Source organism: Protopterus annectens, chromosome 5.part0, assembly GCF_019279795.1.
Source record: "Protopterus annectens isolate FY-2018-M chromosome 5.part0, PAN1.0, whole genome shotgun sequence".
NCBI classification, from domain to species: Eukaryota; Metazoa; Chordata; order Ceratodontiformes; family Protopteridae; genus Protopterus; species Protopterus annectens.
The window spans coordinates 1473179356-1473198900 of NC_056735.1; the positions used below are offsets into that span (position 1 = coordinate 1473179356).

Sequence of the window (19545 nt, forward strand, 5' to 3'; positions counted from 1 at the left end):
TCAGCTGAGCAGCTGAGTTGTCTTCTGTACAGAGTCTGCATGTTCTCCTTGTGTTCGTGTGGATTTTCCCCAGGTGCTCCAGTTTCCTCCCATATTCCAAAGACATGCAATAGGTGGACTGGACACTCAAAATTGGCCATAGGTGTGACTGCGCATGGTGTGGAAGAACAACCATTTCCGAGCTAGCCACCACAGTGGTGTGAACCTTGGCTCTAAATGATTGTCAGTGCTGTAGTGACACCTCAACCCCATGTGCAAAAAAAATGGAAAAGGAGTTGTGGATGGATGGATGACACCATATTGGGATTTTGAACATTATGAATAACTTGCATCCCTGGAGACAAAATGCAGAACATTAACTTTCCAGCAATTTAAAAGTAAAACCTTGTAAACTCTGTTCTGATGTTAATATTATTCTATAGTTTTGACCACAATTTCTTCAGTGCCATCTCTGCATTTTGTTCAACATGTTGTAACTGGTCCATAAAGTACAGTTTTGTACCTACCATAAATGTAGATGTCCGATAGGTATGCAACTGCAGTCCTGACATATGGGTTGTCCTGCCTCAGGCAGCCCTTCGGTCGGCCGGATTCCAAAGTCTGGGTCCGGCGTCGGCTGATGTCGCCCTTTCCCTGACGTCAGAGCGCCTGGGGTATAAAAGCATCAGCCGATGCCATCTTCTTCAGTGTTTCTTGCCCCAGATACCAGGTGCCCTCTAAGGAAGGCTAAATTTTGAAAATAGAGAAAAAATTCCAGACAAGTACAACAACATAAAAACAAATACACCATAAAAGATCACCCCATGTAGCTAAAATGAGGGGTAGAAACCTAAAAGAATACCACAGAGGGGTAGGTGGGAGGGAAAACCTGACTGCAGTTGCATACCTATCGGACATCTACATTTATGGTAGGTACAAAACTGTACTATGTCCTTCAAGGATGCAACTGCAGTCCTGACATATGGGTTGAATACCATAGCCAACCTGGGGGTGGTAGGCACTAAGACAAAGATGGTGTAGCTAAAATGCCCTGCAGGACTGCAGAAGCAAATCCTGCTCTGGATCTGGAATATAAAGGCAGGTTGTAATGTTTGGAAAATGTATGCACGGAGCTCCATGCAGCAGCTTCTAAAATGTCCTTTGTTGCCACTCCTCTTAAAAAGGCTGTGGAAGTGGCTGTAGCTCTGGTGGAATGTGGCCTGATGTCAGCTGGCACAGTTTTTCCATGAAAAGAGTAGCAGAATCGAATGCAATTTCCAATCCATTTAGAAATTGTCTGTTTGGAAATTGCTTTTCCCTGCAATCCAGCAGCACAAGCTACAAAAAGCTGGTCAGATTTTCTGAAAGACTTTGTTCTGTCCAAGTAGTAGCGCAACTGTCTGTGTATGTCCAAGGTGTGCAGAAGTCTCTCTCCTTTATTTTGAGGATTGGGAAAGAAGGTAGGCAGGTGAATTGATTCAGGGATACCCTGGATACCACCTTTGGCATGAATGATGGATTGGTTCTCAAAGAAACTCTGTCCTGATGAAAAATGAGAAATGGTTGTATTGCCATAAGGGCCTGTAGCTCAGAGACTCTTCTTGCTGAGGTTACTGCCAGAAGGAAAGCTGTCTTCCAAGACAGAAATTTCAACTCTGAAGATGCTGCTGGTTCAAAGGGAGGAAGAGTTAATTTTTCCAGCATGAAGTTGAGGTCCCATGCAGGCACTGGTGGTTTCCTTGGAGGGTTGATGTTCTTTATACCTCTTAGAAACTGTCTTAGCAATGGGTGAGAAAATACAGGCGGATCAGTGTTATATTTGGCAGATATTGCTGAAGCATGTATTTTTATGGAAGAATATGAAAGGCCATTGTGGAGCATTTCAGCCAAATATTCTAGGATCTGTGGAATGCTCATCACTGATGGGTCCTGACCCTTTTTGCTGTTCCAGATAAGAAATCTCTTCCATTTTGCTGAGTATGTTTTTCTAGTGGAAGGTCTGCGCGCCTCCAGGATGATATCTTTTACCCTTTTGGAAAGTGTATCCTGAGGAATAGTCATGGAATCTTCCAAGCTGTCAGCTTCAATATTTTCAAGCTGGGGTGTAGTGTCCTGTAATTGTGCTGTGTCAGAAGAAGTAGCCATTGAGGAAGGAGCCACGGATTGCTGTGTGTGTCAAGCTCCGTAGCAGTGGGTACCAGTGTTGTCTTGGCCAGTCTGGAGCTATCAGTATGACTTTCGGTTGCTCTGTCTTGATCTTTAGTAACACCTTGGTCATCAAAGGAAGAGGTGGGAAGGCATATAGTGTTAAGAGTTTTCCAACCGAAGGAGAGAGCGTCCACCTTCCATGCTTGAGGATGGTATGTCCTTGTGCAAAACTTTTTCAGATGGTGATTGAGGTGGGAGGCAAAAAGATCAATGTCCGGCCTTCCCCATGCTTGAGTTATTTGTAAGAAAATGTCTGGATGCAACATCCATTCGTGTGGATCCATGATGTTTCTGCTTAGGCTGTCCGCTAGAACATTGTCCTTTCCTGGTACAAACTGGGATTGTAGCTCTATTTTCAATTGTAGGGAAATATCCCAGAGATTCATTGCCAGTCTGCAAAGAGGGTAGGAATGGGTACCTCCTTGCTTGTTTATGTACCACATAACTGTGGTATTGTCTGTCTTTATTAGTAGATGGCCCTGATGCATGAACTTTTCGAAGGCCTTGATTGCATGTATCACTGCCAGCATTTCTTTTTGGTTGATGTGCAGGTGCTTTTCTTTTTGTGTCCATTGTCCTTGAATGCATCTGCCCTCCATGTGCGCCCCCCATCCATGGTCTGAGGCATCTGTTGTTATGGTTTGACTTGTATGAGGCTGGCTGAAAGGCAGACCTTTGTTTATCTGGCTTGCTTGAGCCCACCACAGAAATTACTTTTGAAGGCATGGAATGAGTGGGATCAATGCTTCCAGGCTGTGGCTGTGTTGAGACCATAGACTTTTTAGATACCATTGTAGTTTCCTCGTATGCAGCCTTGCGTGTGGAATCAGAAGAATGCAAGATGCCCTGAAACCCAGGGCCTGCAGGATTTTCCTTGCAGTCATCTGGGTGTGTGTTGCTAATTTTCTGAAGTATTCTGGTAATTGTTTTTGTTTTTCTTTTGTCAAAAATGCCATCTGGGTGTTTGTGTCCAGTGTGGCACCCAGGAAAGGTATTTGTTGGGATGGTACGAGACTTGATTTCTGAATACTGACTGTGTATCCCAAGGCCTGCAGTAGGTGAATGACATAGTCTAAGTTTTTTAACAAGGCTTGTTGGCTGTCCGCTTGTATAAGGCAGTCGTCCAGGTAAGGGTATATTTGTATCCCCTGAAGTCTGCAATGTGCAATTACTGATGCCAGGCATTTCGTGAACACTCTGGGAGCAGTAGATAAGCCAAAGGGCAATGCTGAGAATTGATAATGCTCTGAGCCTGCAAGAAATCTGAGGTATCTTCTGCAACTTTGTCTGATTGGGACATGCAGGTATGCCTCCTTGAGGTCCAGAGTTACCAGCCAAGACCCCTTGCCCAGCATGGGAAGGAGTTGCTGTAAGGTCAGCATTTTGAATTTTGGCACAATAAGGTAAGTATTCAGTGCGGACAAGTCCAGAATGGGTCTCCATTGGTTTTCTTTCCTTGGAACAAGGAACAGTCTTGAATAAAATCCTTGGCCTTGTTCTGCAGAAGGAACCTTTTCTATTGCTCTTATTTGAAGTAGGTTTGTTATTTGTTTGAGTGCCTCTGCCCTTTGATTTGGTGGCAGGTTTGGCCTGCCATGTCTTGTTGGTAGTGTATGAAAATGGAATCTGTATCCTTTGTCTATTATGTCCAGTATCCATTTGTCCTTTGTAATATTGTGCCAATTTTGTGAGAATAAAGATAATTTTCCACCCAAAGGTGCTTCTAATTGAGCCCTGGATGGCGGAGTCAAAGTCAAGTCATTGAGATTGTCCCTGCAGAGCAGTGGAAGGTCCTGCCCCACCTCTCTGGTTCAGAGGCTGCCATTGACATCCTCTGTAGGAGCCTTGAGTTTGCCCTCTACCTCTATCACGTCTGTTTTTGCCTCTTTGAAATTTGTCTGTGTCTGGAAAGGACCAATGCTTAGAAGGCCAGTTCCTGCTGAATCTTGGAGGCTGTACCTGGAGGAAATCTTTGACTGTTTGCACTGATTTTGCCTTTTCCTCTATTTTCTTTAAAACCTCTTGTGCAGTAGCACCAAATAGCTTATGTTTCTCTAGTGGTGCATCCAAAAGCTTAATTTTCACATGGTCTGGCAATGTTTGTTCCTTTAACCAAGCATGTCTGCGTATGACCGCACCTGTCATTGCTGCTCTACATGAAGCTTCCAATGCATCATATCCACACTGAAGGAAATGGTTGCTAACCTGCTGAGTATTATGAACCAATTCCTGTAACCCCTTTCTATCTAATGGTTCAGGGGAAGCCAATTTCTTTTGCAAGTCATCCAACAAGTATTCCTGATACTGAATCATATGAAATTGACAATTTAATGCTCGCATAGAAAGGGTGGAAGATGTATATACTTTCTAAAGCCCTAGAATCTCTTTCCGAAGGAAGTGGATTCTTAGTAGTAGTGGAGGAAACCCCTTTAGGCCCCTGAGAAATAGTTTCAGGGTCAGCAGTATGGCCCTTGTACAGAAATTGATGTGTGTCTGGGACCCTGTAGTACCTGTCTGGCTTGACAGGAGCAGGGGGGAGGGAGTCAGGGGAAACACTAGATTCTAAGTACACATCATCTAAAACATTTAAAACTGGAGGAATAGCTAAGGGTCTATGCTGAGGTAGCTTTAAAAATTCCCTTAACCTTTTCCTAGAATCTGAGTATTCTTGGCCTTGCCATTTGAAGTGTTCCCTCATGGAATGAAGCGTTTCCCCAAAGGAAAACTCCTCAGGAGGAGAAGCAGAGGGAATGGATTCCTCCGCATCAGAATCCTCGTAGGCCGGGAAGGCCTCCTCCTGGTAGTCTGAATGTGCAGAATCACCTGAGGCCTCATCGGAGGACTGGGGATCTACCTGCTCAACCCTAGGCCTCTTGACAGAAGGCGGCTGAGAGCCTCTATCTGGATGTGGCTGAGTACCCTAATTAAAGAAATAAGGTCCTCAGCTAAACTTAAGATTTGAGAACCAGAAGTGGATCCCAGAGAAACAGATCTTGGAGGGAGAGACTTAGCCTGTTTGGCAGCCTTAGCATGTGTGTAGGCCTTAATGGACATAGACACTGGAGGCCTGGCAGCCCCGCGTGCTGGAGTAGTCTGATCCACTGAAATATCCTGGGCTACGGTCTCAGAGGGGAGAACAGAAACCGGCACCGAGCTGGCCTCCGGTACCGAAGTAACCGGTGGGGCGGTGTCGTCGGTCTGTAGCGGTTGTGAAACCGGCTCAGAAGAGACCGAGACACTCACGGTAGGCCTAAGCGTGGTGTCAGCCGAGACCGCGGACCGCGGCTGTCGGTCCTTATCCTTCCGTTTTTTAGGTAAATGTGCTGTCGGAAGCTCTGACGGCAAGATATAACATAAATCTTCCCCAAAATAATCCTGTGCAAACTCTGTCCGATGCCTAAGAGTGCGTTTATTGAAAGAGGCACAAGCTGTACAGGCCGAGACATTGTGTTCTGGGCCTAGGCAGGGTAAGAGTGGAAATCCTTATGAGGTATTTGTTTCCCACAAGTTAAACAATTATTAACTTTTACAGTTTTATCTGACATCGGCTGAGGCAAGAAAAGGTCCCCAATGGGGTACTTAGCTTTTTTGAAGACTTCAGTAGCTGAAAACACAGGAGCTGGTCGACCGGCACTTGTGAACTGCTTCTGCTTCGGGCGCCACGCGGCAAGAAAGACTGAAGAAGATGGCGTCGGCTGATGCTTTTATACCCCAGGCGCTCTGACGTCTGGGAAAGGGCGACATCAGCCGACGCCGGACCCAGACTTTGGAATCCGGCCGACCGAAGGGCTGCCTGAGGCAGGGCAACCCATATGTCAGGACTGCAGTTGCATCCTTGAAGGACATCAACACTTACAAAGAGATGAACCAAGTGCTAATGCCATGTTAATACCACCTGTGGTAACTAGAAAGCACAGACTTTCTCCACACAGAACAACATAGTGTGTGTGTGTGTGTGTGTGTGTGTGTGTGTGTGTGTGTGTGTGTGTGTGTGTGCGCGCGCGTCGTATGTGCATGTGTGGAAAATGCCAAAAGCTGGCCTACTTCCTTCCATAAGTGCAGTTAGTATGCCTGAAGAAAGCACATCCTGTAGTGAAAGGGAATGCCACAGTATTATCAACCTTTCATTTATGCAGAAATGCCTGAATTTGTTTTTGGAACATGTGACAAAAAAATAATTTCTTTCTCTCATTGCAAATGGCAATTTTGCCAAGTTTCATCACATGCAACATCCAGTCTCCTTCCTGGCACTCATAATATGTTTATACTCACAGGATACACAAGACTGCTGCAGATTGCTGCATTTTCATACTGTTCTTCCTGTTGCGTATGTTATCTGATGACTGATACACATGGATACTGCAAACAAAGTTTTACAAATTAATACTTTACTATTTTTCAGAAAGATCAGGATAATCATACAAAAATACTTTTCAACTTCTGACACTGAATCAATCATCAAAAAAAAAAATACATTAAGATAATAGCATACAAGGTTCTGGCATTATACTTCTTATAAACTGTAAGAAATAAAACATTCAAGCAAATCATACTACTTTTGACTGCGGAACTTATCACAAATAGAATAAAAGGAAGTAGAAACTGAATTTTCCAGTGTAAGAAAGTACAGTTAATCTTCCTAGTACTGGAACATTCATACTGACTTATGTGCAAACCATGGGTTAGAGTTATGAGGACTTGCTCTCAATAAGAATTACTCTGGCATAATACTCCAGTGTAACAAAGGAGAAGTTCACAAACAATGACTGTAAGTATGAATCCTACTTAATGTCAGTTTTAATAAATTATTAGATTAAATTGTGGTCTTTCAGAATGCAGTAAGTGCAAACTGTGAATGGTGCTGGCTATTAACAGGACTGCTATAGGAATCGGATACAAATCGTGAACATGAATAGATAAATTTCCTGTGTCTTGCACATTAGCCTAATGAAGAAAAAGCTGCAATAGGCTGTCTGCATTGTGACTTCTAGAACAGATGGTCACACGCAGTAGCATTTTATATTATTTTTTCTTCACAGTCACATGTCACTACCTGCTGCATGCATAAAATCCTTCAGAGAACAACAAGATTTGATGCAGTCCCATGCATGATCCTGCTGCTTGTATGATTCCTTGTCATTGGGGTTTGCTTCTTTCACATCAGCTTTAATAGGCTGATGAAGAAAACTGTTAAGCAGTGGAGTGACTACTGTTGCAATATACTCCATGTAGTCTGGTTCATTTTTTTCCCTCCTGTCCCCCTTCTTCCTGCTGACTCTCAGATCTTCTGGCCATACTTGACTGCTTGTACGACCATAATCCAAGAAGCCATCAAGGGTGGTATTTTGTCTTTAAATCTTGCCAGCTGCCTTTGCACAGCTCCATTAAGAACCTTAACGGAGAGCATGAGGAGTAGTGAGGCCACTTGCTCCTGTGGGTGGCAAGTAGCCCTGCTTCCCCTTACAAATAGAAACATTTTGTCAGGTCTCTGGTCTCCACTGGGGACACATGCCCCATAGACACATATCACCCACCCCAACAGTGAAATAATTAGACAAATCCAATCAATCCTCTAACTCTCCAGACATTATTCTAGAGCTTGAGTGGCTAGTCAAAGTCAGGTTATTTGGAAAATAATTGGAGTTTATTCTCTACATCATACCCCCAAGATTCTGGCTGTCACAGTAAACAGCCTAGCGGCTTCAAGAGAAAAATAAGGCTCATGAGTGTTACCATGTCTACCCCTAAATACCGCCACCACTAACACTTCTACACTAGCAATCTATCTGGCAGATATCAGAAGTATATGTGATTCTAGAGATCTTAATTTCCTTCCATAGCATTTATCAAAGTAAAATCCCTTACAGAATGTTTCTTTTCTACATAGTACAGCAGGGAAAGTCTAAATTGGAATGGAGAGGGTGGAATGGTCATTCTAAATTGGAATGGAGAGGGTGGAATGGTCATCCAAAACACCTGAAATTTCTGAAAGTCAGAAAAAAAAACATTCTTGTTTATTTCAGGAGAAATGCATAATTTTAGGATCCCCACAACAAATAAATTATGCAGCCCAGTTATACTTCCTGAAAACCATATTAATGGCAGCATTTTTGAATTCCACATTTGCAATGTTCCTCTGTATGTATAATTTGTGGTAATGCTTCCATAAACATAGGATCATAGGAGGTTCTTAGGCTAACGGCCCTAGGGGCCTTGCAAGCCTAGCCAAGTACAACCCCTGTTCCCAAGAATATCAAGGTATTATGCAGAACTAAGTCAACTACTACTGCTCCTGTCCAAGACGGACACAGGTGAAACTTTCAGGGTGAATTTGTGATTTTCCATCCAAATTACACTTAAAAAGAGTCAGTGTCTTTCCAGCAAGTCCTGTTGATGTCACATACTAGGCTGAGCACCCTAGAGCAAGTGCATCTTATACCATTTGATTTACAAATGTACAGCATTTTCATTAGAGCAGGATCTGAGATTGCTTCATATGCAAGACAGGGGTTGCCCCTGAGTAATCTGTAACACACACAGTATAGAGACAGTGATTTCAGTCTGTCAACATATGACATATGCTGAAGACCCTGAATTTTCTTTGTGAGAAACCTTTGAGGTCTTTCCAGTTGCTGCAAGTGCCTGGTAAGGTACACACCAAAGGTAGCACTGTACTCTATTATTGGCCTGATGAGTGAGGAGTACAGGGGCATTATAACCTGTTTTGTTCTGGATGCAATGCCCTTACTTATGCGGTGGGTGATCTAGAAAGCCTTTCTTACCACTGTGGAAACATGGTGGTCAAAGGACAGGTTGCTGCCAACCTGTGTGCATAAATCTCTCACTGCTGATTGCAAGCTAATGTGGTAATCTGCAGGGATGTCTCCCCTGCCAAAAGGGATGATAATGCATTTCTTGCATTGAGTTTTAGCCCATGACTTTGGCATCAGTCATTTGTGTAAGTCCCTCTTGCAGGATGTTGACATTGTTTGGAACTTGATGACTACACCCAGTTTGCAATCGTCAGCAAACTTTGTCAGCCATAGGCCTTTTACTTTAGCCTGCACATCTGAGAAGTAGATTCCAATTCACCTATTTTGTCTGTGTGCATTCTTTTGGTGGACCAGTTTGCAACCCACCAGACAATATATGGGTTGACACTCCAGCTGGGTGAGGTTATCAATGATGCATGAGTGGGGAATAGTGTCAAAGGCCTTGGCCAGGTCCAGGTAGGCCATATGCACATATTTGCCTTCGTCCAGGGCTTCTGTGACTGTCTTAAAGAAGTTCACCAAGTTCAAGAGGCAGGATCTCCCTTTAACAAAGCCAGACTGGGTTGGGTCAAGCGTTTAGAGGTCTCCTATATCTTTGTTCATAAGGTCCATGATTAATCTTTCCATAGGCCTGCAATTAGGCTGGTCAGGCTTATGGGTCTATAGTTTGTAGAGTCACTGGAAGTGTCTCCTTTATGTAATGGGATGGCGGATGCTGTTTTCCATTCAGCGGGTACAAAACCAGTGCTTAGACTGTGGTTAAAAAGAGTACCCAGCAGTGCAGCTAGTTCCTGTTTTAATCCATTTAGAACACAAAAGTACAGTTGTGTACACTTAACATAAATGTAGATGTTCGTGTGTATTCACTGTTGCAGTCATTACATTTGGGTAATCTGCTAGCAGGTTGCCCTCAGTCGGCCTGAATTCCAAAGTCTTGGGTCCTGCATCAGTTGCTGTCTTCTCTTCCATGACGTCACGTCGTCAGGGATATAAAAAGTATAGTTTTGTACCTAACATAAATGTAGATGTCCGATAGATATGCAACTGCAGTCCTGACATATGGGTTGTCCTGCCTCAGGCAGCCCTTCGGTCGGCCGGATTCCAAAGTCTGGGTCCGGCATCGGCTGATGTCGCCTCTTCCCTGACGTCAGAGCGGCTGGGGTATAAAAGCATCAGCCAACGCCATCTTCTTCAGTGTTTCTTGCCCCAGATGCCAGGTGCCCTCCAAGGAAGGCTAAATTTAGAGAATGGATAAAAATTCCAGACATGCACAACAGTAATAAACAGATACACCATAACAGATATCCCCAGCTAATTTGAAAAAGAGTGGACCCAAAGAGAATTACAGAGGGGTAAGAGGGAGGGAAACCCGACTGCAGTTGCATATCTATCGGACATCTACATTTATGGTAGGTACAAAACTGTACTATGTCCTTCAAGAATGCAACTGCAGTCCTGACATATGGGTTGAATACCATAGCCAAGCTGGGGTGGTAGGATCTAAGATAAGGATGGTGTAGCTAAAATGCCCTGCAGGACTGCAGAAGCAAAGCCTGCTCGGGATCTGGAATATAAAGGCAGGTTGTAATGTTTGGAAAATGTATGCATGGAGCTCCATGTAGCAGCTTCTAGAATGTCCTTTGTAGCCACCCCTCTTAGAAAGGCTGTGGAGGTGGCTGTAGCTCTGGTGGAGTGTGGCCTGATATTGGCTGGCACACCTTTTCCATGGAAAGAGTAGCAGAATCTGATGCAGTCTCCAATCCATTTTGAAACTGTTTGTTTGGAAATTGCCTTTCCTTGTACTCCAGCAGCGTAAGCTACAAATACTTGGTCAGACTTTCTGTTGGCCTTTCTTCTGTCCAAGTAGTAGCGCAATTGTCTGTGTATGTCCAAAGTGTGCAGAAGCTTTTCTCCGTTATTTTCAGGATTGGGAAAGAAAGTAGGCAGGTGAATTGCTTGATTTAGAGAAACCCTGGATATCACTTTTGGCATGAATGAAGGATTGGTTCTTAAAGAGACTCTGTCCTGATGGAAAATGAGAAATGGAGGTACTGCCATGAGGGCCTGTATCTCCGAGACTCTTCTTGTTGAAGTAATTGCCAACAGGAAAACTGTTTTCCAGGAGAGAAATTGCAATTCTGAAGATGCTGCTGGCTCAAAAGGAGGAAGAGTTAATTTTTCCAAGACGAAGTTGAGGTCCCATGCAGGCACTGGTGGTTTTCTTGGAGGTTTGATATTCTTTATCCCTCTTAAAAACTGTCTTAGCAAAGGATGTGAAAACACAGGTGAATCACAGTTGTATTTTGCTGAAATTGCTGAAGCGTGTATTTTTATGGAGGAATATGAAAGGCCATTGTGAAGCATTTCTGCCAAGTATTCTAGTATCTGTGGGATGCTCATTACTGATGCATCCTGACCCTTGTTGGCATTCCAGATGTTGAATCTCTTCCATTTGGCTGAATAGGTTTTTCTGGTGGAAGGCCTGCGTGCTTCCAGTAAGATCTCTTGAACTTTTTTGGAGAGAGAGATATGGGGAGAAGTCATGGAACCCTCCGAGCTGTCAGTTGCAATGTTTGCAGGTTGGGATGAACAGTCCTGTAATTGTGCTGAGTTATAAGCAGAAGCCATTGAGGCAGGGGCCAGGGCTTGGTGCGAGTTATGCTCCTTAGTAATGGACACCAGTGCTGTCTTGGCCAGTCTGGAGCTATCAAAATGCCTTTCGGTTGTTCTGCTTTTATCTTCAGTAACACCTTGGTCATTAATGGTAGAGGTGGGAATGCATAGATTGTTAGAGAATTCCAGCTGAAGGAGAGAGCATCCATTCTCCAGGCTTGAGGATGGTGTGTCCTTGAGCAGAACTTCTTCAGATGATGATTGAGGTGTGAGGCAAAGAGATCTATGTCCGGCCTTCCCCATGCATGAGTTATTTGTGAAAAAATGTCTGGATGCAACATCCATTCGTGCGGGTCCATAATGTTTCTGCTTAGACTGTCCGCCAGAACATTGTCCTTGCCTGGAACAAACTGGGATTGCAACTGTATGTTCAGTTTCAGGGACTTTTCCCAAAGAGTCATTGTTAGTCTGCAGAGGGGTAAGAATGGGTGCCTCCCTGTTTGTTTATGTACCACATAACAGTGGTGTTGTCTGTCTTTATTAGCAGATGACCTTGCTGAAGAAATTTTCCGAAGGCCTCGACTGCATGAATCACTGCCAGCATCTCTTTTTGATTGATATGCAGATGCAATTCCCGGGGTGCCCATTGCCCTTGAATGCATCTGCCCTCCATCCCATCCATGATCTGAGGCATCTGTTGTAATGGTTTGGCTTGCTTGAGGTTTGTTGAAAGACATGCCTTTGTTTAGCTGGCTTGCTTGTGCCCACCACAAAAATTCCTTTTGTAGACATGGAATGAGTGGAATAATTGCTTCTAAGTTGTGGCTGTGTTGAGACCATAAACTTTTTAGGTACCACTGTAGTTTTCTCATGTGTAGTCTTGCCAGTGGAATAAGAATAATGCAAGATGCCATGAAACCCAGGGCCTGCAGGATTTTCCTTGCAGTCATCTGGGTGTGCTTTGCTAGGCTTCTGAAGTAATCTGGTAATTGTTCTTGTTTTTCTTCTGTGAGGAAAGCCATTTGTGAGTTTGTGTCCAGTTTGGCTCCTAGAAAAATTATTTGTTGGGATGGCAGTAGTCTTGATTTTTGAATGTTGACTGTGTATCCCAAAGCCTGTAGTAAGTGAATGACATAGTCCAAGTTTCTTATCAAGGCTTGCTTGCTGTCCGCTTGTATAAGGCGGTCGTCCAGGTAAGGGTATATTTGTATCCCCTGAAGTCTGCAATGTGCAATTACTGATGCCAGGCATTTCGTGAATACTCTGGGCACAGTAGATAAGCCAAAAAAGCAATGCTGAGAATTGATAATGCTCTGACCCTGGAAGAAATCTGAGGTATCTTCTGCAGCTGTGTCTGATTGGGACATGCAGGTATGCCTCCTTGAGGTCCAGAGTAACCAGCCAAGACCCCTTGCCCAGCATGGGAAGAAGTTGCTGTAACGTCAGCATTTTGAATTTTGGCACAATGAGAAAAGTGTTTAGAGCGGACAAGTCCAGTATAGGTCTCCATTGCTTTTCTTTTCTTGGAACAAGGAACAGTCTTGAGTAGAATCCCTGGCCTTGTTCCTGAGGAGGAACCTTTTCTATTGCTTTGATTTGTAGCAGCTTGGAAACTTGTATGAGTGCCTCTGCCCTTTGATTTTGTGGCAGGTTTGGCATGCCTTGTCTTGTTGGTAAGGTATGGAAGTGGAACCTGTAACCTTTGTCTATTATGTCCAAAATCCATTTGTCCTTTGTAAAATCGTGCCAATTTTTTGTAAATAAAGATAATTTTCCGCCTATAGGTGCTTCTCTTTGAGCCTTGGTGTGTCAAAGTCAAGTCATTGTGATTGTCCCTGTGGAGCAGTAGAGGTCCCTGCACCACTTCTCTGATTAGTTGGTTGCCATTGGCGACCCCTGTAGGAGCCTCGGTATTGCCCTCTACCTCGAGCACGCCTGTTTTTTCCCCTTTGGAACTTGTCAGTGTCTGGAAAGGACCAATTCTTCGAAGGCCAATTCCTGCTGAACCTTGGTGGCTGAACCTGGAGGAAATCTTTGACTGTTTGTACTGATTTAGCCTTTTCCTCAATTGATTTCAACACACCCTGTGCATTAGCACCAAATAGCTTGTCTTTTTCCAGAGGTGCATCTAGAAGCTTTACTTTAACATGATCTTGCAATGTCTGTTCTTTCAACCAAGCATGTCTACATATGACGGCCCCTGTCATAGCTGCCCTACATGAAGCTTCCAATGCATCATAACCACACTGAAGAAAATGATTGCTAACCTGCTGAGTATTATGAACCAAATCCTGCAAGGCCTTTCTATCTAAAGGCTCAGGAGAGGCTAACTTTTTCTGCAAATCATCCATCAAGAAATCCTGATACTGAAACATATGAAAAAGACAGTTAAGTGCCCTCATGGCAAGGGTAGTTGAGGTATAAACTTTTTTACCCCACCTCTCCAGGGACCTAGATTCCCTGTCTGCGGGCAAAGGATTTTTGGCCGTAGAAATTAACTCCTTTGGGCCCATGAGAAATAGTTTCTAGATCAACAGAGTGGGCCTTAAAGAGATGTTTATGAGTTTCATGAACCCTGTAATATCTGTCTGGCTTGACAGGAGCAGGAGGGAGAGAATCAGGAGAAGTACTGGAGTCTGAGTACACATCATCCAATACATCTAACACTGGGGGTATAGCTAAAGGCCTGTGCTGGGGTAACTTAAGGAAAGTCCGAAGCCTTTTCCTGGAGTCGGAGAAATCCTGGCCCTGCCACTGAAAATGCTCTCTCATGGAGTGGAGAATTTCCCCGAAAGAAATATCCTCAGGAGAGGCAGAGGGAATGGATTCATCAGCATCAGAATCCTCGTAGGCCAGGAAGGATTCCTCCTGGGTATCTGAATGGCCTGACTAACCAGAGGCTTCATCTGAGGAAAGGGTATCTGCCTGCTCAACCCTAGGCCTTTTGTCTGAAGGCGGCTGAGAACCTCTGTCTGGATGAGCCTGAGAGCCCCTGATTAAAGAAATTAGATCTGCAGCTAAAGTCATGATCTGTTTATCAGAAGTGGGACCCTGTGAAAAAGATTTAGGAGGGTGAGACTTAGCCTGGCTGGCAGCCTTGTGTAGGCCTTGATGGACATAGACACAGGAGGCCTAGCTGCCCCACGTGCTGGAGTAACTTTGTCCACGGTATGGTGTCAGGCAAATCTTGGGCCGGTTTCAGGAGGAAAAACAACCGGCACCGGGTAGCCTCCGGGACCCGAGGTGTTGAAGCGGTGTCGTCGGCCTGGAGCGGTTGAATTACCGCCTCCGAAGAGACCGATGCACTCGTGGTAGGCTTTAGCGTGGTGTCGGTGGAAGTCGCGGGCCGTGAATGTCGGTCCCGGTCCTTCCGTTTTTTGGAAATATGTGCTGTCGGTAGTTCCGATGGCATGATATAGGAGTAATTTTCCCCAAAAAAGACTTCAGCAAAATCTGCCTGGCGCCTAAGTGTGCACTTATTGAAGCAAGCAGAGGCAGCACAGGGTGGTCTGGGCCGAGGCAGGGAAGGCAGTAAGAATGGAAGTCCTTATGAGGTATTTGTTTACCACAAGACAAGCAATTATTAACTTTTGCAGTTTTATCTGACATCGGCTGAGGCAAGAAAAGGTTTTTGATGACTTGTATCTGAAAACACAGGAGCTGTCCGACTGTCACTTGCGAACTGCTTTCCGCTAGGCAAGAACGACTGAAGAAGATGGCGTCGGTTGGTGCTTTTATACCCCAGCCGCCTGATGGGAAGAGGCGACATCAGCCGATGCCGGACCCAGACTTTGGAATCCGGCCGACCGAAGGGCTGCCTGAGGCAGGACAACCCATATGTCAGGACTGCAGTTGCATTCTTGAAGGACATCATGCAGCCGATGCCATTTTCTTTCCCCCGATGTCAGGTGCCGCCAGAAAGGTAGCAAAATTATATATATACATGCATCAATATAAACTTTACCTTCATCTACAAGCAAATACACCACATAGGTTGTAGAAGATAGAGAAGGAAAGATAAACTTCAGAATGACAGGGGGATGGTGGGAGGGTAACCTGGACTGCAACAGTGAATACACTTGAACATCTACATTTATGGGAAGTGTACACAACTGTACTATGTTCTTCGTGTTTCACTTTTGCAGTCATTACATTTGGGTAGAATCCCAAAGCTATGGCTGGGAGGCTGGAGCTAAACAGCGTTAGGTGTGGCTATAAGGCCCTGCAGCACTGCAGTGGCAAAGCCTGCCCTGGACTTAGAGTAGAGAGGCAAATGGTAATGCTTTGTAAAGGTGTGAACAGAACTCCAAGTAGCAGCCTCTAGAATGTCTTTGGTTGGTACTCCTCTGAGAAAGGCTGCAGAAGTAGCTGCAGCTCAGGTGGAATGAGACCTAATGCCCTTATGCACGGGTTTAGCATGATGTAAGTGGCAGAAACGGATGCAGTGGCTTATCCACTTTGAAATTGTCTGCTTTGAAAAAGCCTTTCCTTCTGATCCTGCAGCATATGACACTAGTAATTGCTCAGAGCTTTTGTTCTGCTCAAGTAGAATCTTAGCTGTCTGTGTACGTCCAAGGAATGCAGAATTCTCTCCCCCTTGTTCTGCGGATTTGGATAAAAAGTTGGCAGATTAATTGCTTGGTTAAGAGCCACACTGGAAACCACCTTAGGCATAAAAGTAGGATTTGTCCTCAGAGACACCTTGTCTGGGTAAAATATGATAAAAGGCTCTACAGCCATGAGGGCCTGTAGCTCTGAAACTCTTCTTGCTGAAGTAATTGCTAGTAGCAGAGCTGTTTTCCATAATAAGAACTTTAGATCAGCGGTAGCAGCTGGTTCAAAGGGAGGCAGGGTGAGTTTTTCCAACACATAATTGAGGTCCCATGCAGGTGATGGTAATCTTCTAGGAGGCCTTAAATTTTTGGCTCCTCTAAAGTAAAGGATGAGAAAGATTGGTGGCTCTGTATTGTAATGAGCCGAAATGGCAGAGGCATGGATTTTGATTGATGAGAAATATAGGCCTTTGTCAAGCATCTCAGTTAAGTATTGTTATATCTGAGGAATATTTGGTTCTGCTGTATCAGTTCCTTGTGCTTGATTCCAAACACAGAATCTCTTCCATTTGTCAGTATAAGATTTTTTAGTACTAGAACTTCTGGCTTCCAAAATGACATCCATCACAGCTTTACTGAGAGGTGTTGTTTGTATGACTACATGATTAACCATGCTGCCAGGTTCAGAGTCTGTAGTTGATTGTGCAGGATCTGATTGTGTTGCTGGGACAGTAGTTGTGGTCTTTGAGGCAAGGTCCAAGCTGGGTATTGAGCCAAGTTCCTTAGGACTGGGTACCAGTATTGGCGGGGCCAGTCTGGGGCAATTAATATCATCTTTGGCTTATCTTGTCTGACTTAGGAGGACCTTGGGTAGAAGAGGCAGAGGAGGAAAGGTATAAATTGATAGGTTTTTCCCACTGAAGGATAGGGCGTCCACTTTCCATGCTTGTCTGTGATAAGTCCTTGTGCAGAATCTTTTCAATTGATAATTTTGAGGAGAGGCAAATAGATCTATGTCTGGGCTCCCCCATTTCTCTGTTATCATGTTGAAGACTTGTGGATTTAGTTTCCACTCGTGAGGATCCATAAGGTTTCTGCTTAAATCGTCTACCAGAGTGTTGTGTTTTCCTGGCAGGAATTGAGCTTGAAGATGTATTTGGTAGGTCAAAGCTGTGTCCCACAGTGCCATGGCTAATCTGCAAAGGGGTATGAGTGTGTGCCCCCTTGCTTGTTTATATACCACATGACTGTGGTGTTGTCCATCTTTATCAGTAGTTGTCCTGGATGAAGTAAGTCCTTGAAGGCTGTTAGGGCATTTTGAACAGCTAGCATCTCTTTCTGGTTGATATGAAGATGCATTTGTTTTGGTGTCCATAAGCCCTGAATGCATCTTCCTGCCATGCGGGCCCCCCTGGCATAATCTGATGCATCTGTTGTTAAGGTTTGGCTGGCAGGGGGTAGACTGAAGGGCAGTCCCATGTTTTGGTGACATGCCTTTGCCCACCATAGAAACTCCTGTTGCAGGCAGGGAATGAGAGGAATCATTGTTTCCAGACTGTGTGAATGTTGACTCCATAAACCTTTTAAGTACCATTGAAGTTTCCTCATATGCAGTCTTGCACATGGAATTAGTAGGATGCAGGATGCCATGAAGCCCAGAGCCTGCAAAATTTGCCTTGCAGATAACTGGGTTTTTGTTGCCATCACTTTGAAGTAAGCAGTCAGTTGCCTTTGCTTGTCTGGCATGAGGTAAGCCATCTGGGCAGTTGTATCCAAGCTTGCACCCAGGAATGTTATCTGTTGTGAGGGTACCAGTTGTAATTTCTTTTCATTTATTGTGTACCCTAGGCATGTTAGAAGCCTTTTCACAAACGCCAGGTATCGAAGAAGAGTGTCCTTGTTCGCTGCTTGAATGAGACAGTCGTCCAAGTAAGGATATATTTGTATACTCCTTTGTCTGCAAAATGCAATTGCTGGTGCCAGGCACTTTGTAAAGACCCTGGGTGCAGTAGATAAGCCAAAGGGCAGTACAGAGAATTGGTAATGCAGTAAGCCAGCCATGAATCTGAGGTATCTTCTGCACAATTGTCTTATTGGGCCATGCAGGTATGCCTCTTTTAGGTCTAAAGTCACCAGCCAAGCATTCTTGCCCAGCATGGGCAGAAGCTGCTGCAAAGTCAGCATTCTGAATTTTGGAATGTCCAGGTATGTTTTCAGAATTGATAAATCCAGTATTGGCCACCAGGCCTTGTCCTTTCTGGGTATCAAGAACAGTCTTGAGTAAAAACTTTGTCCTTTTTCCTGTTCTGGTACTGTCTGAATGGCCCCCATATCCATGAGGGACGTAACCTGTTTCTGTGCCTCTGCCCATTGATTTTTTGGCTGATCTGGCCAACCATTTGCCATTGGCAGAGTATGGAAATGGAATCTGTATCCCTGTGATACGATGTTTAGTACCCACTTGTCCTGGGTTATTAACTGCCAATTTTGAGCAAAAAGTGCTAATTTCCCCCCTATGGGTGCTGCCAAAAGATAAGTGCTTGGTGTAGGCAGAGGGAAGTCATTGGGATTGCTTTCTGTAGGTTTGTGCTTTATCTCCTCCAGATTTGGAGGTGGAAGTGCCCCATTGCTTTGACCTGTATGAATCTTGTACCTGGTATCTGGAACCCTTAGGGCATCTGGATTTGCCCCTTTGAGCTCTGTCTGACACAGGAAAGGACCAATTATTTTGAAGGCCAGTGTCTACTGGATCTTGGTGGCTACACTTGTAAGAAGTCTTTAACAGTTTGCATAGACTTAGCTTTGTCTTCCATTTTCTTTAAAATTTCTTCTGCCTTAATACCAAACAGAGAATCATGCTGTAAAGGTGCATCTAGCAATTTAGCTTTAACATGATCAGGCAAATTTTGTTCCTTTAACCAGGCATGCCTCCTAATCACAGATCCAGTAACTGCGGCCCTGCAGGAGGCTTCTAAGGAATCAAAACCAGATTGCAAAGTATGCTTTCCAACTTGTTCAGCTGCATGCAATAATTCCTGCAATTCTTTATTTTCTGCACATTCTGAAATCAACATCATTTTGTTTCAGCAATCCCATAACATGTTGTTGGTACTTAAGCATATGAAATTGACAGTTTAAGGCCCTGATTGCCAGGGTTGCAGATGTATAAACCTTTTCTCCCCATCTGTCTAGTGCCCTTGAATCTCTGTCAGAGGGGGTAGGATTTTTTGCTGTTGAGGCCTTAACTCCCTTTGGACCCTGTGAAATAGTTTCAGGATCAGCAGCAGGGTTTCTAAATAAAAATTTATGAGAGTCAGGGACCCTGTAATATCTGTCAGGCTTACTGGGAGCCGGAGGTAAGGAGCCAGGGGTCAAGCTTGACTCCGAAAACACATCATCCACAATGTCTAAAATGGGGA

At 44.4% G+C, this 19545-nt stretch overlaps 1 protein-coding gene across 2 annotated transcripts in view; it reads right to left on the reverse strand.

Moving 5' to 3' along the window:
* Positions 1–19545, reverse strand: part of ARHGEF17 (Rho guanine nucleotide exchange factor 17) — a 2179236-nt gene that overhangs the window by 148168 nt on the left and 2011523 nt on the right. For both annotated transcript variants that reach the window (XM_044071304.1, XM_044071302.1), the window contains one exon: positions 6460–6546. In XM_044071304.1, the coding sequence (XP_043927239.1) occupies positions 6460–6546 (87 nt within the window). The remainder of the gene's footprint in view (positions 1–6459; positions 6547–19545) is intronic.